This window comes from Tupaia chinensis, unplaced genomic scaffold (assembly GCF_000334495.1).
Source record: "Tupaia chinensis unplaced genomic scaffold, TupChi_1.0 Scaffold000423_1, whole genome shotgun sequence".
Taxonomy (NCBI): Eukaryota; Metazoa; Chordata; class Mammalia; order Scandentia; family Tupaiidae; genus Tupaia; species Tupaia belangeri.
Genome location: NW_006159928.1, coordinates 195167 through 218322, shown reverse-complemented (window position 1 = coordinate 218322; position 23156 = coordinate 195167). Strand labels below are relative to the sequence as shown.

General features: G+C 34.1%; 1 protein-coding gene across 7 annotated transcripts in view; it reads right to left on the bottom strand.

Moving 5' to 3' along the window:
• Positions 1-1200: 1200 nt before the first annotated feature.
• TMTC3 (transmembrane O-mannosyltransferase targeting cadherins 3) overlaps positions 1201-23156 on the bottom strand; it is a 49022-nt gene continuing 27066 nt past the window's right edge. For all 7 annotated transcript variants that reach the window (XM_006154806.3, XM_014590246.2, XM_006154805.3 and 4 more), the window contains 6 exons: positions 21361-21481; positions 19845-19956; positions 12428-12531; positions 10416-10585; positions 8681-8907; positions 1201-5518 (listed from right to left, as the gene is read on the bottom strand). In XM_006154806.3, coding sequence (XP_006154868.1) covers positions 4710-5518; positions 8681-8907; positions 10416-10585; positions 12428-12531; positions 19845-19956; positions 21361-21481 — 1543 coding nt within the window. In that variant the 3' untranslated portion in view covers positions 1201-4709. The remainder of the gene's footprint in view (positions 5519-8680; positions 8908-10415; positions 10586-12427; positions 12532-19844; positions 19957-21360; positions 21482-23156) is intronic.

The following is a 23156-nucleotide window of genomic DNA, read 5'->3' as shown; positions in this document are numbered from 1 at the left end:
ACTATGATTCCACTCCCAAAGATCAGTACCTAGCCTTTCAGAGCCTAAGAAAAAGAAAGCCTTGGTTCAAAGCAGGTTTGCAGTAGAGAGCTTTATGAGTCCTCTCCCACTTAATTAGAAAGGAATTGTGCAGAAACTCTATACCGCTGAATTAGTTCCTATTCTTCTTTACCTTCAACTTTACAAAGAGGTTCACTTGACAACCTTCTTGATGAGTAACCAGATATATCCAACATTCACACTTTAGTATGGATTAATCAGTCTACTTTCACAGTATTTGAAACTAAAGCTTTTAGGAAGAAGAAATAAAAGACTTAATTTTGATGACAGAAGAATTAAGAAAAAGCAAACCAGAATAGTTTGTTGAAGGGTATTTTATTCAAGGTAGAAACATGAAAGAATCAGAGGTTCTTAAAGGATATAAAATTTACTTAATGGGAAATATAGTATCCATTGACATAGTTAAAAGAAATGTTATCAATAAAGGGAATGAGTTCCAAAGAACATGAATTTGCCTGAGATTCAGCTTTCTGAGACTTCAATATTTTATCTTATTCTACCTCCCTGATGGCAGTGAGCAGTATAAAAGCAAGGTAGTAGCATAGTTTTATTTCTTGTTTGTGCATTTTAACTTAACCTTAAATATAATTTATTTTAGTCTCTGTACTTACTGGAAAATTGAGCTAAACAATAAGCATTAATATTTGATTTCTACTTGTTTGCTTGCTACCATGACCAACACTGGTCAATCAAACCATATGTATCAAATGCAAAAAGTTTAAGTCTTGTGTTTATATTAATAACATTTACTATTTAATGTGTGCCAGGAAATGTTCTGAGTAATTCCAACATAATACAAATCAATTTAATAATTTTTTAAGAGCAAAGTGTTTTCCCCAACTTACAGGAAACTGAAGATACACAGATCAAACAACTTTCCCTAAATTATACTAGAGGTGATATTGGAATTGAACTCAGGTAATCTAAAACTTAAACTTGTATACATTTCAGGTTCAACTGCTTCATTTTCTTAATCTGGCTTCTACCACTCATGGTTGAAAACACCATTTTCAGGAAGTAATTTAATGCTTTTCTCAGATCATTGCTAATAAATTATATGCCAGTTCTTTCAGGTGCAGAAATCTCTTTATATACAAGATTTTTTTTTTTTTTCATTTTAACACTAACAAGCAAGCCAGGTTAAGGTTTTTAAAAGTACCAATTTAATACTGAATATTTAGAAATATGGTACAAAGACACCACAGAAATATAAAAAGCATCGAAGTCTCAATTATTTCTTAAGAATGCTTTATAACATAGATTAATGACAGCTTCCAATAGATCGAATTTTGGACAAAGGTACCAGATTTTTTTGGGGGGGGAGGGTTCATTTTAAATACCATTTAGTCATTCAATTAGAAGTTTTTTTTCTAAAAAATGACAAATATATGGATTTCTGCAGTATAAACTGACATACAAATCTATACATTTTCTTAATATTTTCATTATAGCATCTTAAAGAAGCATTATTCTATAACAAAGTTGAGAGCTCAAATAGATGTAATGAAAAGGCATAAGGTTTTATTAGAATTGTGTAATTCATATACTAAATATTTACATTAAAGGAAACATAAAATTGAAAACAAAACTACATATTTAATTATTTTACGCTTTAAGTCAACTTCAGAAAACTATTCACTATAATAATTACAAGATAAAGTTTTAAATTCTGAATGTTAATAAGTAAACACAGGAGCAATTCAACAAACTTAATTCTAACCTCTGAGAAACAGTAAAGTAACATAACATTGCCCCTTGGGGATTGTCAAAGCTTTTCTCCAACTCCTGGGTAGGAGACTCCTGTAAAACAGTGAGAATTAAAACTCCCTCCATTCATCAGAACAAAAACCTGTATGTAAAAGAACTGCTTTTCCATACTTAACAGATGCTTGCAACTCTGAACCACAGTTTAGTGAACTGGGCTTTCATACCCATCTGCTCAAAAAGGCAGCCAGGGGTGGGGAGGAGGGGAATCTATCACCATTTCTCACCTGAATAGTTTAAATAAAATTCCTATCTTGAGTTTAAAGAGAATTAATAATCTTACATATCAGAACTGATGGAACTTCCAAGATCTTAAGTTTTGAAGAATAAATACAAGCTGTCAGAAGAACATACTCCTTAGTGGAACTTAAAACAACCAAAACCTAATTGGGTTTTATTACTAACTTAAAATGTCAACATAGGAGAGATGAAAAAATTTTCCTGATCTATTTTATATTTTAGAGCAGTGGTCCTTAATCCTAGTACAAATAAGAATCACTCAGAGAGCTTTTAGAAAAACTGAAACATAGCTCCACCTCTAAGACATGCAGATTTAACTGTTATGGGGTGGGGCCCATATTAAACCTCCCCCCATGATTCTCACATGAAGTGAGGGTTGAGAACCACTAACTGAGAATAATTATTAAATCATTAATTACTCAGGGTATATTAAATAACTTATTTAAATTCAACTATACAAGCACTTCTTGCATGACTGGCACTGTTCTAAGTGCTATGAAGATAATTCTTTTTTCTATAAAAAAATCACTGGATAACATTATTATATTCCTTTTACCATTTGAATAGTTAACACAACTTTATTAAAGCACTATTCAAACTTTTATTATGGTCTATTGTCAGGAAAGATTTCTTCCTACTTTTTTGAACTATCTTCCACTTGATACTATAATATTAAGAGATCACACTCATAAACTTTATCTCAAGACACAGAAAAAAAAAAAACACAAGAATAGTATAGACTTCATTTTTCAAGTAATAGTATATGAGGTATTCTCCATCTTTTATTTGGAGTCACAAAGCCATAATCTAAGAACTGAAATTAGGTATTGCTTTTGTGCTTAACAGAATCTCCTCAATCAGAAATTAACTCCCACTGGTATCAGTGTTTGCATTCCCCCCCCCCCCCCAAAAAAAAAAATCTATGACAGATCATCTGGGAACCTAGTTGTGAGTGAGGCTTTAATGCAGACCTTGTTTCTTGTGACCTATTTATAAAACATTTCTCGAAAAGTGTTATAGGAATATGGTTTTTAAAACACATAATTATAAATTAGTTATCTCAAAGGAACTGAAAGAAAGTTTTGAAATACTATATAATTAGATATTAGTTACTATCCCAAGATGACAGACTGAGTTTTAACATTTTAAATTAAACCAACTTTTTTAGGAATTATAAAACTCACTTGAAATGTTTTAAGTCAGGAAAAAAAGATTTAAATTAGTAAGTTTAATTTGTATCTGCTTTTTAAGCTAACATATTTTCTAGGTTTAAATTTGCCAAGATAAAATTATTAATCCTATTAGGCTAATTACTGTTTATAGCTGGAAGATAGGTTAAAAATGATGCAATAAACATTATGCACATATAGGAAAATACAATAGTAATTTGTTTTCCATATTTGATGGGATTAAAACAGCTTTGAAAATTTTATGAAAGCTCAGTAGTCAAAATAAGTATTACTAAATATATATATCATAACAAGATATCAAGAGTTTAGTGTTTAAAAATAAACTTTGTCACATCGTTTTGCCTTCAGTTAAACAGAACTGAACTTAGTGGCATAAGGTATTTAAGAATGATTGAGGTGTGACTTTGGAAACAGAAAATTAAAATTCAAATAAGACCAGAGAGCTAACACTAAGACAAAAGAGAAATCTGCTCTGTTATAATTCAAAAGTTTAAAGTAAGAGTTACTGGGACTTCTCAACATGGCTATGACCCTAAGAAACACGAACAGTTTGGAGAGTAAAAGTAAAAAAATAGTCATGATATGTGACTCATGCTATGACACTTTCAATATGTTAAAAAAAATACAGTATATATGAGCACCATTAGAAAATCCATATGCATATATATAAATATGTGTATGTATGTAAAACTATGCCTGCTTAAAAACTGCATTTTAGTGAAGGACAAGTATGCAATTATGAAAATACATTCTTAAGCTAACATGTTATATAACTTACTTTAAAATGTTTCATCCAGCATTCCTTCTCAAAATCAACCAAAGAATACAACATAAAAGCCCAAAAGTCTTTTGTAGTGCAAAATCCCCTGGTTAAAAAGAAGAATTAACTGAAGAAAAAATAGTGTGTTCAATGAGTGTTTTTAATCCATAACCAGATTCCAAGAGGGAAAAGAAAAACTAAGTAGGCTGATAAATGGTGATCCACAGAATAAACCAACACATGCTGGAGCTGCCCATAAAGATTATCATTCAGGCCTCAAATTATTCTACCAGAACAACCTTTCTTCTATAATACAAGTTGTAAATTTGTCAACAGTAATTTAGTAATTCTGCTATATTCACCAAAACTCTTAAAAACTACTGCCATATCTTATATGGGGGGGGGGTTGTCTTCAAAAATTAATTGATAAAAGTATATTATGAAAAAAACTGCATGGATTTAAAATTTTTTTCACAAAAATAAACTCACTTTTAATTCCTTTTTCCATGTACTTCCTGAAGCTCTTTCATATCTGGGGTAAAACAGGTCTTTAATGAAAATCTTATTTTGCTCTTATGTATAGGCGGCTCATTATAGACTGTTCTATATCCTTGATATTTTTCAAAGCTCCCAGTACAATCACATGATATAGTTTGAAGTTGTTTGATACTGCTGTCACATGATAAAGAATAATACTATTCACCATTTAAAATACGTTCAATCTCTTCTAGTCTTTTTAAAGCAGCAACTCTTTTCTTCTCAATTTCTTTGATGTCTTTAGTTGTTTTGTGGGGTGTTTCTTTGTCTGTATTTTCTCCTAATTGTTTGTTGGATTTAGACTGACTTTTATTATCACTTATTATCTGTGTTGGTCTGGATTGACTTCTGATTTCCTTTACATTTTCAGCTGGAATTTTGTTTCCTTCTACACCTGAAGTCTTACCACCTGGGAATATTGGCTGTTCTATAAAAGTAGCTGAGGAAATTTTATCCCTGACTATACTCAAATGGCGATGAATATATTCTTCATGTGGTGCTAATGCCAGTGTTTCCACCAGGCATCTTTCAGCTTTTAGTAAGTCCTTCTCTTCGAAATAAACAACACAGAGATTGTGTTTGCCTTGCACATTGCTTGGATCCATCTCCAAAATCTTTTCAAAACATTTTTTTGCGCCAAGTATATCTTTTTTTTGATTCATCAGAATGTCTCCTTTTAAAATGAGACCCTTGATATGATCAGGGTAGTATCTGAGTAACTCTTCCAAAATTGGCAAAGCTTTTAATTCCTTTGCAGTCTGAGAATACAAGAGAGCTAGATTGAACAAAGCACTTCTGAAGTCAGCTTGTAATTTTATGGCTTTCTTCATCCAAATTTCTGCTTCAGTGTCCTTTTTGTCATCCATGGCAAGCATTCCCAAATTGAAATAGCCATTAGCGTCTTGTGGCTCTTCATTTATGTAGCTTAGAAGTCTTTTTCTGGCTTCAGGTCTGAGTTTAACCTCACCTAAGAATCATTTATTTAAAATAAGAAAATTTCGTATTGTTAGTAAATGAATTAAGTCTGAGGAATAAAACCACTTTCAAGTATTTAGTTAGATTACAAAAAGACAGAATTACAACAACTAATTTCTGTACCTAAGTAAAAAATCAGAAAGTAAAAACTCTAAAGTCTTCATAGAAGATGATGTGTGTGAAATGCTGAACTATATATAGTCTATCTCCTTTCCTTGATTAAAGTAATAAGAGAGTTTCAGAAACCAAAAGGGGAGAAATATCTCCTTACAGTTTAAAATCTAACTGGCAATAGAAGAAACAGAGAATTAAGAGGAAGAGGCATGGGATTTGCCAACAAAGACATGTATATAATCTTGATTCTATTAATATAACAACTTTATATACTGAACATATTACTTGAATTTTCTAGATTACTCAGTGAATTTTCTAAGAATTACATAACTTAAAAACGTTTCCAGAATTAAAGTACAATTTTATTTTGGTGTAAATATTTTAAAATCCATGTTTAGTTTCTTTCATAGCATGGATTTTCCATGAACTTTCTGAAGACCCCTCTCATATATATACACATATATATGAAAATGCTGAGCAAAGAGTAACTATTACTAGATTAAAAAAAAATCTTTCAGAATTACTAAATGAAATTTTTTTTTTACATGGTTTATGGTTTGGAAGATAGTTTGTCCCCTAAAGTTTCATGTTTTGGACTTTGATATTGGAAAGGTGGTGAGGTCAAGTGCACTGTGACTGAATCATGATGAATGCATCATAGATATATTCTCATGAACAGGTTAATGGTATCGCAGGACTCAGCAGAATTAGCCCTTGTGAGAGCTGGTTGCTATTTGAGAGAGAGAGAGAACTATCTTCAGATTTCCTTATGTTCACATGCCTACCCATCCTTCGTGCTTCCACGGCCATGTTGTGGGCTGACCTGATGCCAGATTTAACCTTTTGGACTTTATAGCTGCCAGGACTGTGAGTTAATAGACCCTTATTTCTTTATAAAACACCCAGTCTCATGAGTATCTGTTAGCAATGGTATAAAAAGACTAAGAAAGTATGTTAACTCAATTTTTTTTTAAGAAAGTTTCAAGAGAAAAGATCCCATCAAATACAAAGCTATCAAAATAGGACCCAGGAAACAAGTATTAAGATAATTTCTATTACAAAGAAGTAAAACTTTTCAAGTTCTATAACTATAAACAAGGTACAATCTTGTGTTGAAAAATGAATATCCTTCATGATGACTGAGGTTAGATAATGTAACAAAAACATATCTCTAAATTTATAATTTTAAAAATACCAGCCATAAAGATCTTCCTGTATTTGACAACTTGATAAAATTTGAAAATAAATCAGTAGGCTTCAGTTCTTATCTTGGGCTAGCTACTAAAGAAGCCATGTGAAGTTGGGTAGTCATTAGATGAAGTCACATGGTCTGTACTCTGTTCTACTAAATAGAAGAATGGCAGAAGTAAGCTCAGAGGTCTCCTTTAGTTTTAAAATAAATGATTTTATGATTCTTTCCATTTTTTGCAACAATTTAATAAATGTATATATGAAATCACTAAAAATTGTAAAGGTATTTTCCCAACATAAAAATTAAGATTATAAATCATCTGTACTGCCTTGGAGGGAGAACTAAAATTTCTATATAAAATATAAATGAAAAATTGAGATTTCCTGTAATAATTTAGTTTTGCTAAACTATAGGAAATATAAAAAATTACTAGGCTGTCAGGAAAATCATAACATATTTTCCTATGCAAAAATGCATTGTGACTTTCCCAACAACCCCATGGAATACCTCAAGACTCTGTAAAGCTGGAATTAAAAAATGCCAAAATTATATGATTTTATAAATTATGGAAATAGATTACAGTTTAAAAAAAATACACACTGTTCTGGTCAGCAGGTGGTGTGGGGGTTCCACATCAGAGACACCAGAATCTCAGTTGGCTAATTGCAGTTTGAGTCCCTGACGAGGAGTGTTTGAAAATCATATAAGGTGAGTGTTCATGCAAAGTACCAGGAGGAAAACAGAGAAGAAGGAATTTCAGCATAGCCAGTCCCCTGGGGGATTTCTCACTTTTTCTCTCACTGTGTCAAAAATCTAAAAATCCCTATGGCAAAAATCTGAAAAAAAAAAAAAAAAAAATTACACACACACATACACACACACACACACACACACTCCCTTGACCTAATTATGTACAAAAAGTAAATTTAGGGACCAGCAGTTAGCATAATGGTTATGTTGCTGGACTTCCATGTAGTCCACCGTATGTCAAGCCCTGGACCTGGTGGCTTAAAACTCACTCTGGGTGTGTGTGCGTGTGTGCCCAAGATCCCGAGAGGAAAATGGAGGAGAGGGATTGTGGCGTGGCCATCCCCCCAGGAGGTGATTTCTCGCTTTCTGTCTCTCTCTGTCTTTCTGGTAAGCACACGTGCCCTACAGCAAAAATCTCTCCAAAAAAAGAAAAAAAAAAAGTAAATTTAGAGTATATGAACGAAATATTCATATATGTATAAAAAGAGGTTATATGACATTTGTAAGCATAAAATGATAGAATAACTAGGTACACTTAATAGGTTCCCTGAAGAAATATTAACATATACTGTAAGAAATATAAATTACATTATATATATTAGTGCATGTTATTTGAACATAGTTTACTTAGAGTGTTTTAAAATTCTTGCCATCATTTATAGATTTTTTTTATAAACTATTCATTCATAAACTAGTTGCCATGGGGCTGGCACCATAGTGAGGTGGTTAAGCCCTGTGCAAAGACAGCCAGATCCTACATGGGTGACCACAGTTCAAATTCTGACCCCAAACGCTTGAAAAACATGTAGGTACATGTGTGTGCATGCTTGGAGTCCAGAAAGGATGTAGAAATAGAGAAAGGGGGACTGCAGCATAGACATACCCCATTAGGGTTTTTTTTTTTTTTTTTTCTCTCTCTTTGGCAAGCACATGTAACCTCTAGTGATGAAACAAAAAACAAAAAAACTAAGAGAATAAAAAAAAGTGAGATATCACACAGATAAAAAAGTATGCTCTAGGTAATACAGTTTAAGTAACATTTTACTACATTCCAAATTATAATTTGCTTAAATCTAAAAAATATTTGAGAAAACATACCTGATTCTTGCATTAGTATAGCAGAATTGAATAATGCTAACTTGTGTTTTGGATTTAGTTCTAAAGCATGATTAAAGTTTTTCAGGGCTTCATTTGGTTCTTTAAGTTCAATATGTACAATCGCCAAATTATACCAAAGATCTGCATTGTTTCTGTCCAGCTCTAGTGCTTTAAGATACGCTTCCTTTGCTTTAAGAGGTTTATTCATTTTTAAAAGCAATTCTCCTCTGTGGAAAAATCAAACATAAGTTTTATGTTACAATGTTAGTTTGTAGATGACATTTTTGACAAGTTTCAAGCCTTTCCACATAGCCTTCCTTTTTTCTCTTTTAAAATTTAGGTTCTTAAAAGTTTTCTTTCAAAAATAACTGTTCCATACCTGACCTCCATGGTTAGCAAATTTATATTGATATATTAAATATTATAAAAAAAAATACCTCACTTTAGGGGGTAGTATATAGGGAGGTATCTAAGAAAAAGGAGGAAAAATACATTGCTTGAGTATGTCCTAAAATGAGACAGAGTAGACTGCGACAGAAGTAACAGCTAACCATAGTGGGAAATCAGTGAATTTGTTAAGTAATACGTATCACATTTGCAGAAGAAAAATAGATACAGTTGTAATGGGGAATTTCAAGTCTTCAAATCAAAGTTACAGATGCTTCATTTTGCAAAAATGCAAAGCATTTAATGTTTGTAACCCCTTCTTATATTAAAATAGTCTTCTTCAGTGCATATAAAATGACCATTTGCCACAAAAGGAATGAAAAAAGCTGATGGGAAAGGGTGGGAGGGTACCAGTGCCACCTGCAGACAGCTTTGAGGAACACATCCAGAATTAAGGATCAGTTTGAAAACTGCTGTTATAAACCTTGTCAGTGTGGTTCTATTTCAAATTAGACGAAAAAAAAAAAGTCATTTTGCTTAAAAATATTTTTACATATGTGCAAATCACATTTAAGTAGTGATATAGTGAGAGTTACTATTGTCAGCATAGAAATAAAAAAAATACTCTTATTAAAACAACTTCTAAAAAATAAAAATTAGCATTTGTCCATGTTATTTTTTATGCAAAGATTACTGGATTAACACATAAAAATTCTTATTTATAGATACATTCTTGCTAAACTTAGTGGATTCTAACAAGTACAGAAAAAGGCCAAAGACAATCTCCAACTTAAGAACAGAATCTATCGCAAAAAGTTTGAATGCATCTTTTCCATAGAAATAATGTTACAAATCATGGCTAGGTTCCCCAGCATAATATACAGTTTTCCTCAAATATAATATAAATGATAACACGAGAGAAAGCATATCAAGTTTTAATATGTGATGCCAAAACCACTTCCCAACAACCAAGAAGTTTTCTTTCTGGAAAAGGTTTCAGTAATCAGTCAATTTTCAAAATTTATTAAAAAAAGATCTTGAGAGTTGGATATGAGAAGTAACTATTACAAGAAGTTTCATGTATATTAAGTAGAAAAAAACTATTTTGGTAATAAAAAAAATGAAGCTAAGCAGGACCTTCTTTTACCCTTTTATATAAAACTTAAGTTGTCAGTAAGAGGATTCCCTTGTCAATTTCAAATCAATTGAACTCGATTGTCAGTCTAAATCTATGTACTTGGCTGTGAATGAAGATTATTAAAAGAAAAGCATGCCAATTTTGTCAAAATGTATGTGAAGATGCATATTCAATCTTCTACTATGACAGTGCTAAGGTGCATCCTGATACCTGCTAATGTAAGCCTGCTTGAAGTCAGGCCTCATGCTTATTGCTTGTCGGTACAGTTGATCTGCTTCTTCCAGCCGGGATTCATTTGCTCGTATCAGGTTGGCCAGATTGATATAAACATTTAGATGGTTAGGGGCAATTCTTGCTGCATATTTTTTGCCAGGAATAATCTGTTTTGAAGAAAAGGCATTTTTATAATTTGATATTTCAGAACCAAATAAAACTCAGAAGTAAATAATCCTGTGGCCCTGGAGGTTAAGGGAGCTAGATCCTGCATGGCCAACTATACAGTACAAATCATGGTGTATGGAAAACATGCCAGGCATGTGTGCATCTATGCTCAAAATTCTGATGGAGGATGGAGAAACAGCGTGACTATGCTCCATAGAGGGATGTTTTCTCCCTCTCTGTCTCTCCCTGATGAGTACAAATGCTCTGACAAATTTTTATTTTTAAAAAATCATTTCCTTTTATCATTATCGTTGTTTTTAAATTGACCATAGTAAGACACAGAGAGAGGGTGAGAAAAAGAGAGAGAGGGCAAGAGAGAGAGAAAACGAGAAAGTAAGCCACCAGGTCTAGGACTTGAACCGTGGTCAGCCACATGGGAGTTCAGTGCCTTTAATCATCAAGCCACCTGCTGGCCCCTGCCCTGACAAATATTTTTAACAAGTAAGTATGGAGTTCAGTGATATCTATATCTATATCTATCTATCTATCTATCTATATATAAATATATATACACACACACACACACACACATATATATTATGTTTTTGCCATACGGCATGAGGGCTCACCAGTGAGAAACAAAGAGAGACAGTGTGAGGGAAAGTGAGAAATCAGCCCCCTGGGGGGATGGCCATGCTGCAATCCCTTCTTCATTCTCTTCCTGGGATTTTGGGCACGCACACACAAGAGCCTGATATAATTTTCAAGCTGCTGGGTCTAGGACTTGAATCAGCTGGCATGTCGAAGTCCAGTGCTGTGACCACTATGCCACTTGGTGGCCTCTATTATCCATCTTTTAATGAAGTCAGACCTTTGAGAGGTCAAAGTCTCATAGTAAGTTTACATCAGAATGGAAACAGAATCCCGATCTCTCCTCTCTCAGTCCCAAGTATTTTGTATACTATGCCGACTTTCGTGTTCTCAGCAAAACATTTCCTGGTTGTAACATATGGCAGTTCATTATATTTCAGAGTCATAACCAGTCATCCCTTGCTATCCATGGGGGATTAGTTCCAGGACCCCACAGGATACCAAAATATTTGGATGTTCAAGTCCCTTATATAAAACTGCATAGTGTTTGTATATAACCTACACAAATTTTCCTGTATACTTTATTTTTTAAAAAGAATTATTCATTCAGTTTTACTATTATTATTTTAAAATTTGCTATAGGGCATGTACATATACCAGAAAGAGAGAGAAAAAAGCAGGAAAGCAGGTCAGGGACTTGAACTGTGGTCACCCATATGGAAGTCCAGAGCTTTAACCACCATACTACTTGCTGGCCCCACCTCCTGTATACTTTAACTCATCTCTAGATAACTTAGAATACCTAACACAATGTAAATGCTATGTAAATTGTTGTTATAGTGCATTGTTTTTAAAATTCATTCATATTACTTTATATTTATTTTATGCACTGTTATTTTTTTTTTGCCAAAAATGTCCCTGGTTGATTCAATCCACAGATGTAGAATCCACAGATATAGAACACTGATTATAAAATATATTACTAATACATTCATATTTTCAATGACTACAATAAATTTTATCTGATGAAAACCTATAAGCAATATGATTTAAATGTGGCATGTTAGAATTTAAATAATTCTTAGGATATCATATATTCCAAGTTTATTGCTTAAAAGTTTATTAAACTATCCTATCAGGATTAATATTACTATCATTACCAACAATACTATAATTGGGAAAACTACAACTTAGGTTAAACTATCTTTACTGATAACATACAGTTGGTCAAAAGCAGAATCACAACTTACCTGAGGCATCAGTGATTTAGCCATCATATAAGATTCCTCAGCTTCTTTGGTTCTATTTAAATTTTTATAAGTTCTTCCTACATTCATGTGGGCACCAATATCATCTAAAATTAAAAAAAAAAAGTTGTTGGTGAATATACTAAACCATATTCATTGTAAACTACCAAGAAAACATGCTTCTAGAAACAAACACAATAGGCAAAAAATGCAAAAGCACACAACAGGTCCTGCTTACTTTTTAAAGTTCTTTTAACATGACTTGGCATCATTTATGACCAATGGTACACCACAAAATTACTTAAAGCACCGTAAGTACAGAAATCACAGATGACATGAAAAACTATCTGAATGAGTCTTTGCAGAGTTAAGACATGAAAGAAAAACAAAATTAATGATAAACTTAAATCACCTCTCTACTGTAGTTTATATACTGCACTATATTAAGACTTATTTCCATCTCTTTAATCTCACACCTTTGAAATTCACTCAGAAAGAGTAGCTCAACATTGTAAGTTAAGAGGAACATCATGATCCCCAGATTTCAAGTGTTATTACTAACAAATATGCACCATAATGGGACAGGGTAAAGAGACCGAACATTCTTTATGATTTAAGTTTAAAACATTTTTGTCAATGTGGCTGGATGAGAATACAATGAAATATCTGGATTTAATACTATTACTTAAGAAGCAGTGGCTTACTCTGTAATACTTAAAACAATGGCTAACTCACGTATGCCTCCAGTAAGTTGCTGTAACTTATCTCTTTTAACTGATGATACCTATATAATTTATCTAAAACTTTTTAAAGTGCTGTGCTAACATCAGAATTATCAGGAACTTAAAAAAACTCATACTTCTATGCGGAAAATAAATTCCCAGCAGATTTATCCAAGGGTTTTAAAAAATGAAGTTTACGTAAGAAAGATATGAGAACTCATTGCACACTAGTTTTTGAAAAAGTTACATTTCCCAGTAAATATATCAAAGGTTTAGAATAAAGATGGAAGGAGGTTTTAAATCTGACAATATTTACTTAACATGAATTTCTAATAGACATGACAAGGTTTCAAATGATAATTACTACTTGCCTGTGACATCGATGATTTTGCAACTGAGGAATAGTTCTCTGCCTGCAACTCCCAGGATACATAGGGGCCAAGAATATATATCTTGGCCATTCCCCTAGGAGGAGAGTAACAGTCCTAAGATCTTGCTACATTATGTTTCAGGCTGGCAACTGTGTACTGCACAAAGGCTGGCAGAGGCAGTACAGGTATGGTTAAAGAACTGGTGGACAAAGCAGGGAAAAGGAATTGATATTTTTCTTTTTAGATGCATTACTGAATCTCTCATGGAGTGGGCCAAGCCAAAAAATGGTTAGGCTGGCCATTCCCAATACTGGCTGCAAATCCAAAGACCTATGTAAGTTTTGAAAATTCAGACACCTTAGCCTTATCCAGCTCTATCAAGACAGAATCTTCAAGAAGGAGATCTGTAAAAATTGTTTTTAAAAAGTTTCAAAGGCAATTCTGATGTAAAGCCAGGGTTGAAAATCATTGTATTACCAAATGCATATAAAATACAGAGTAGGTTATCATTTGCTTTTACATAGCTGATTTTTTTTTAACCTCAGATAAATCCATACCATTTATTATAGAGATCAGAAGGTGTTTTATTTACTGAGATGAAAGATGAAGCAAATTACTACCCACTGGAATTAGGTTCTTGGAATTATGGCAAGGAGACACTGTCGTAAGTGCAGATTTTGGACACTAAAGTAAAAAGCAGCCCTATTTTCTCAAAGAATAAGAACAGTAGTTAAATATCCTTTAGCTTTAAAAGGGTTACTCAATATAGCTAATAAAATGAAAGACATAATTTCTAAGCAGTTCTTTATAAATTACAATGTTTTAAGAGTCTAGAAGAGGATGTAGTATTGTTCCAAAGGAAAATTTTTTTAAAAAAAGGTAAGAAATGAAGGCAAGATGCAAAAAATTGGTGATATTAAGGAACTAAGGAGGATTTCAAAGAATAAGTGTGAACTTCCCAAGTTAATAGTAGTGTAAGTCAAGCAGTAGGCCTTAAATTCAATGTAAATGATGAACTCACAAATCTCAAATGTGCATCCAGTGTATTAATAAGATGTTTCTCTAATCAGACCACTTCCCTAAAACACGAATATTTAATTCCTTCTCTCTTCTCAAATCTTTACCAAGGAAACAAGATCAAAAGGGAGTTTTCTTTTTAGCTCATTCCCAAAACTACTAACTTACCTGTGTTAATATGTATGTGTGCTTAAAATATTAACACACATCTGTGTGCACATGCATATGCTCTGCTTTGCCTCCTATACCTCCTACCTGATCTAAGTCCGATAATCGACTTAAGCACTAGATCACATCATCATCCTTTCCCACTTAAGGACTGCTCACGTGATTATCCTGCAACACATCTTCCTACTGCTATTCTATGTACAGCATATTTCTTTGAAAGAGTTGTTTATGTAACTCTGTTTTTACTTCCTCATTTCTAGTGATTCATGGACAGAATTCAGGACATAGGCAAACCTGAATAGGAAAACACTGCATTTTAATTTTCACTAACCTCTACTAAAAAATGAAAATTTCCTTCAGTTAGAAACAAAGTCACCAAAATCCCACTAATACTAGCAGTACCTTGACTTGTCATTAAAAAAAAAAAAAAATTTTTCATATCACATTGCACCAGTACCTTGACTTGTCATTAAAAAAAAAAAATTTTTTTGATATCACATTTCATTTTTTTCAGGTAACTGGAAATTCAGTTAACACTCATCACTCCTTTGAAATAGTAATTATTACACACATCACTGGCTCACATGTGATCTTAGTCATCCTGTCTATGGATGCACATACGATACACATTTAACAGGCACAAAATTCTTAGTGATTCCTCTCCCCTGCTATCCAATCACCAAGCAACATAAAATATAAATAGCACTGTCATTTATCCAATTTTTCAGGACACAAATCTAGGAGTAATTATGTCTTGCTTTCTTTCATAATCTGTATCCAATCAACTGGCGTGTGTGTGTGTGTGTGTGTGTTTGTGTGTATACTTGTTTACTTACCATCTCTGTCATTATTTAGAATGGGAGCTCCATGAAGGCAGGAATCTGCTTTATTCACTGCAGGATCCCTAGCACTGAAAACTATCTGATACATAATGAATTTTCAAGTATATGCTCAATGAATAAATTAACCTACAGGTCTATCTGCTATTAATTTTCTTTTCATCCTTCCTTCCTACAATCTACATTACTTACTGAGTCATTGGAAGTCATGATGCATTTTTGCACAGAAAAACAGATAAATAAGTCATGAGTTTTCTGACAACCCAATATTTGCCTTCTTTTTCCCAGCTGCAGCAAAAATAACGCCATTAATATCTATCAGCTCACACTGATAGAATATATACTATGGGCCAGAAATTGGCCTAACCCTTTTATAACCAGTATTCAATTCATACAATAGAATGAGGATATGGACAATATTCCTAATCCATGGATAGAATACTTAGGGTGATTAAACTGAATTTTTTGATGAAAGTTCAGATGACAGAGTCTGAACTTTTAACTAACTACCACACTATTTGTCCCTTTTTAACCCTATCCAGGTCACTTTCCATCTCTCTCTCTAATATCTGGCCCCTAATAGTCCACTAAAGCAAGAAGTCATTTCATCTGTCAAAACATCTACAAAGAATACAGCCAAAAAACAAACACTGGGGTACAATGGTGCAGTGGTGATGCTGGGCCTACACAGAAAGGGTGGGTTCTCATTCCATGGCCTCTTTGTACCTGCCTGGTATATTCTTTTTTTTTTTTTTTTTTTGAGAGATTTTCACTGTAGGGCGCGTGCGCTCACCAGACAGACAGAGAGAGACATAGAGACAGAAAGCGAGAAATCACCCCCCAGGGGGGATGGTCACGCCGCAATCCCTTCTCCTCCATTCTCCTCTTGGGATCTTGGGCACGCACGCACACGCGCCCGGCGTGAGTTTTAAGCCACCGGGTCCGGGACACGAACCGCGGTCGACTACGTGGGAGTCCAGCGACATAGCCATTACGCTAACTGCTGGTTCCCACTGCCTGGTATATTTTCATGATATGCCCATGATCTGGTTTGGCTGAAACTGGAGATTGAAGGCAGTATGAAGAATCCATTGCAGGTGTCTATCTCTTCCTCTCTCATGGAGGAGATATACATAAACAAACTTTAAAACTATAGCCAAAGGAAATAAAAACACAACTAAAATAAATGAAAGGCAAGATAAGCCAAGAAGTCTCTGAATACCAAATTCAATGTTTCTAAGTTCATGCGCTTTCTTCACAATAAATTTTATTAAACTTGTTTGCCTTTTACTTAGCCCAAGGATTAGGGAAGCAGCAATTTTGAAACTGTGTTAGTAAAGTCATATTGAAGGAGATAGGGTCAGCAAATACCTTAAGAACAGCAATAAGTGACAATGGACAATAAGAAGAAAAATGATTTTAAAATTTAGTGCTTTCCTGAAATATCCTGGATAAAAACACTATTCATAAAACTGAACGTGTACATATACCTAAGCATGCATTTAATTTAGTTTTTACAATTATGTTACAAGGTAGAAATCACTAACCCAACTTAGAAGATTGAGGTTGAAGGGGCCTACATAACATCTAAATCTCAAAGTCTTTGTTTTCAGTCTGTCATCAAAGATGACTCTGCTTCTCTACGAACTCTCAATCTAAAAGATTTTAGAAAGTAATGAATTAAAACTACCACATATAGTGACTGTTAACTGTGTACAGGACTCTATTAATGATGCAAAGATACAAAGATGAATCAGACACTGAAGCTGTCTCCAGGAGTGTCACGATTTAAATAAATAAATATATTTAACAAGTGGACATTTAAGTGAACACAGTCTAGCCTTAAATAGAAAATTACAGATATCACAGGAAAGATACAGCAGAAGTTGGAGGGGTTTTACAAATAAGAAAACTTGCATCTAGCTGTTTATGGAAGAGAAGTGATGTGAGATGGATTGTAAAAATAAAGTAGCATACGGTAGAAAGTCGAGGAGAAGGAGAGAAAAAGAAAGAAATTCTAGGCTCAAGGAAGAATATAAGCACAGGCAAAGAAGTGAGGAAGCATAGGACCTGTACCCTCTATTCCAAAAAAAATCTGAAAACTATATTAAGGGCAATGGGAGATAAAATTGGAAGGCTAGACCATCAGTTACATTGCTAAGACCTTCTCATCTTTCTCTAACTAAAATGGCTTTATCTTGGAGAAATGGTTAATCTGTAGCTCTTCCAAGTGGTGACTGTGTTCTTTCGCAACAACAGGCCTGGAGGGAAGAATAGGTGCTCTCCTTGATTCCTGATACCACTTGCAGACAATCCTTACTCCTTTTAAAAATCACTGATCTCTGAATCTCAGGTCACTGAATTCTTCTTGCAGTCACTAATTTCTGGATCACAGATCCTGGCGCCCTGTTCTCTTTCCAAGTATCACACTGATCAAAACCTTCAGTGATTTCTGGGAACCAGCAGTTAGCCTAATGGCTATGTCGCTGGACTCCCACATAGTCGACCGCGGTTCACATCCGGGACCTGGTGGCTTAAAACTCATGCCGGGCGCGTGTAAGTGCGTGCCCAAGATCCCGAGAGGAGAATGGAGGAGAAGGGACTGCAGCGTGACCATCTCCCCTGGGGGGTGATTTCTCGCTTTCTGCCTCTATGTCTCTCTCTGTCTGGTGAGCGCACGCGCCCTATAGTGAAAAAATCTCTTCCCCCCCAAACCCCCCCCCCAAAAAAATCTTCAGTGATTTCAAAACCCACAGATTAATCTTCTAGCATAGTGGTCTTGATGTTCTTCCTTCTGATGATTTTTCACCTCCCTCCTACCTTAGTTTAGTGGCCATAATCATACCTAACAGGAAAATGAGGCAATGTCAGCCAAAACACAGCCCTCCATGATGCTGGAAATGAGTAGGGGTTACTTATTGCTTGTCACTCTGAATGTGAAGTAATGATGGCATTCGACAGGTTCGGGAGACACATTTGGTACATATTCCTGTAATATGGCTCTGCACACTTGAAACACTGGTGACACTGCTACTGAAAAATATGAGCTACTCAGACAGCAACAATTCTTCAGACCTATAATCCACGGATCCTGTCACCTTTCTGCCAATACTTACCTTCTCTCCACCTCTTTTTTAACCAGTGTAGATTCTGTACCTCATCATTATCATTGATATGTACCTGACAAGATGCAAATTCTGTTTAAGCAAATTTTCCATGCCTACATCATCATTAATGTGGCTTAAAAATAGCAGGAAAACAAAATGCAACCACAACAACTGGTTTAATTTAAGTATGTATTACTAACCTCAAGTTAGGTGTTAGAGCTGAATGGCAATTTTATTTCCTAATTCCTAGATCTTTGCTTCTCAAAGAATGATCTGTGGATTAAGTATTATCTGGGATCTTTTTATAAATGCGGGTTCTCAAGCCCTACTCTAAGCCTACCACGATGCATAATCTCCAGACGATTGACATACACATTAATTTATATAGTATACTGTCTTAGATGACTACTTTATACCCTTCCCATTTCTTCAATCTCCAACACTTCCTCCCTTTTATTCTCTACAGAGACTGATTTTGCCTTCTACTTTACTGAGAAAAGAAGCATACAGAAAACTTCCAGAAGCTTCTTCCATTATGTCTACTCACTTATCTATATCCACATCAATGTACTGTGTCTTCCTTACTACCCCAGGTTCATTATCAGTTCAATGGCTGAATGAAGTCCTTAACCTATGTACCAGATCCTATTCTCATCTATCCTCTCTCATCTATTCAGCACATTGGTCCAGTAACTTGTCCCCTCACCTTACATTAGCACTTTTCCCAACTTTTTTGGATTAGTACCATGAATGCTTTATTTCTCCCATCATGAAAACAAAAACAATATACTAGGTTGTTAGGAAAGTCACGACATGGTTTTCCATGCAAAAATGAGTCATGACTCAATCAATATATCTATCACTCTCTCTTTACAGTACACTTAGCTCCACCCCATTTCTTATCAAAACTCTTTAAGAGCTTTCTGTACTAGTTGTCTTCTATTAACCCTCCCCCATTCTATTAAACTCACTCCAATAGTGTTCATCTGTACCATTTAAAAACTCATGATTTAAAGAATATTCCTTAAACATCTCATATAAATGACTCAATCCAATTAAAAATAAGTCAGCATAAAGTCAACAGAACTCAAGTCACCTGGAATAAAGCTTGAAAACAACCTCTATCTTAATTTTTCCAAATATAGTCATTATTTTTAAAAAAGTAAACTATTGATCAATTTATTGATAGTGCTTACCTGGCTGAACATGGGTAGCCTGTAAGAAGTATTTCAAAGCTCTCTCAAAATTCTTTTCATTTTCCAAGGCATGACCCACATTATTCCATAATTTAGCATTATTTTTATTTACCTTAAATAAAAGTGTAGACAGATGTAAGTTATAATAAAAAAAAAAGTAAGATTCTAGTTCATACAAATATTTGTCTGGTGTCATTATTAGAAATGAAATGTTCCATGAAGATACTCCTGGAATAAGGAAGGAATTAAATGGAAACTACTTCACAATTCACTCTTTTCCCTCAACATCAATATACTAAAACCACAGTAGTCTGCTTTCACCCATTTTATATGTTAGAACTTCACTAAAAATTGTACTTGATCTAGGCATAATGCTGTTTGAAAACCTGTTCTACTACTTGTATTCTTTTGAGAGAAAAAGTACCAGAACAAGAGAATGTTTAAATGTTACACTAACAACTCATTTGTAAGCTTGACATACTTAAACTATTTATGTAGTATACTAAGGTAATGGGAGCCCCGAGAGTACAATTCTGAGTCAATAAGTTCTTTCAGAGTTCACAAAGGCATTCTTGCAGGTAGGAGATGATACCTAGTCAAGGAACTATAATAGCTAGGGCTGTAGGTTTCAACTACTGTGCTGGGAGCAAGGGAAAACAAAATTTCTAAAAATGATGGGGCTCCACTGGTATCCAGGAGTGTAGATTAATAAGCATGGTAATGATGTCTCACTTTTTCAGAGACTTCTGAGCTGGGAGAGAGAGAGTGCAGTTATGGAGTGATACAAAAGAGAACCATCCAGTCATAAGCAGGTGCCAAAGAAAGAAGTCATACTGACTACTGGAATGAAGCAGCAACCCAATACACTATGCAATGGAGAGTACATAGGCAAAAGGAAGTAAGAATTTAGATATCTGAAGAATCTGGTATGGGTAAGTCTGGAAATAATCTTTGCTGACAGCCTTTATAAAAATTTTGTGTTTTTTAAGAACCTTTTTCCAACTCATGCTGCCCACTCTTCAGAAATGAAGTACCACTCCTTTCAACCAGTTCCAATTTTTCCTAGAGTAATGTAACCATTGGTTATTTGAAAGTAGAGTGTCATTGTCTATTGTATATTTTATCAATTATAAGTCTCATCATTATTTTAACAATAAGAAGTAAAAAAGGTCACTAATTAGTTGTATGATGCTTTTCAGATTTATTCTAATTCCAAAGATATTAAAAAGTTTTTAAAAAGCATATCTTAAAAACCAATAAAAACTGATTTAAATATTTCATCATTTGAGTCTCAACAACAATAAAACAATCAGGGAATTTTTCATATATGCTTTGAAAATATAGCTAAGTAGTATTCAGACCATTTGGTTATGACATATAAGTACAATTATTTTCATTAATCTTTTGGTGAGGTACTTAATATTGACAATTAAATTTCTAATTAAAAGTTAAGTTAAAACAGTTTATTAATGACTGTAAGAAATCACTGATGACATACTTTCCTGCCATACTTTACCTTCAAGGCTGACATAAACAGTGTATACTCGGATTCCCAGTCCCAATTTCTATGGAGCGTTTTTAAGGCATGAGTGAGTATCACCATAGATAGACAAACCCAGGACAGCTTTTTTAATACACTATTTAAGAGAAAAAAGCAAAGAGAAAAAAAAATTGTCTGTAACACCAAAAGTATATTACTGTTTAGAAAAGAGGTAACAAATGCTCAATATTCCCACTATCATGACTGAATTTATTCTAATTCATTCTAACTTTAATGATCACTCAACTTCAGATAGACAATACCAAAAAAATATATAGTATAAGCAGGACCTTAATAATTCAGTCTTAAATTATATAGTCTAATAATTGTTTCCATGTCAAAAGCTTTATTTAGATCAAATGACAAAAAATGTGATAAAATCGTATCATTATGACTTTTTATATTTAAGTGACTTAAACTTGAATAGTCTTAACTGACTTTATAAAGGATCATTCTTATCCCTGGCTATATTAAAATATAGTATAGCTTACAATTTATATTATAGATTTTCATAACATTCTTGGAATAATTTTATTCTTCAAAGCTAGAATGGTCTATTAAAAGGCATAGGAGGGGGAACCAGCAGTTAGCGTAATGGCTATGTCGCTGGACTCCCACGTAGTCGACCGCGGTTCGTGTCCCGGACTCGGTGGCTTAAAACTCACGCCAGGCGCGTGCATGCGTGCCCAAGATCCTGAGAGGAGAATGGAGGAGAAGGGACTGCAGTGTGACCATCCCCCCTGGGGGGTGATTTCTTACTTTCTGTCTCTATGTCTCTCTCTGGCTGTCTGGCGAGCCCACCCGCCCTATAGCAGAAAAAAAAAAAAGGCATAGGAGGGACCAGCAGTTGGCATAATGGCTATGTTGCTTGACTCCCACATAGTCAACCATGGTTTGAGTCCCAGACCTGGTGGCTTAAACTCATGCTGGGCGCGTATGCGTGCATGTCCAAGATCCCAAGAGGAGAATGGAGGAGAAAAGATTGTGGCATGGCCATCTCCCCTGGGGAATGATTTCTTGTTTTCTGTCTCTCTTTTTCCCTCTTTCCTTCTGGCAAGCACACGTGCCCTAAAGCAAAAACCTCTCCCCCCCCCAAAAAAAAAAAAAAGTCTTAGAAAATTAACTTTTTAAAAATAATTGTTTGAGACATAATTCCTCACTTTTAAGTGAGCATGGATCAACAAAAAAAATGGTCACTATAAGTAGTCAGATGTAAATTTGAATCAAGATCACTATTTACTAGTTGTGTGTTCTTGGGTAATTAAGGTACCTTGTATGAGTTTTAATTTTTCCTTCTGCAAGAGAGTTGACTCTGAGGACCAAATGAGAAAACAAATCTAAAAAGTCTATCCTAATCCTTGGCACATGGTAAAGACTAAAAAACTGATTACAACTGGATATACTGGAAAGAAACTAAGATAGAAGGTTTGGTAGATAGCAGTGAAAATTGAAGACATGGATGAAAACATTTATTAAGCATATGCCATGTGAGAAAAGTGAGTATTAGTAAATTTCTAAGAAATAAAAATATCAAGAGCATGTAGAGCAAGAAAAATCTGAACAGAAATGAGCAGATATGTCAAAGATACAACAAACTTGTTATCTCAGGCTGTAAAATAAAATTATATGAGTAAAAAGATTGGATGAGTAGGTGTTGTGGAGCTTTTGAGCTTGAATTATAGACAAATGAGGAAATTATAAAGATAAAAAAATATAAGTATGACTTGTAAAATTGAACTAAATACAAACTTAAAATACTTAAAATATCATGC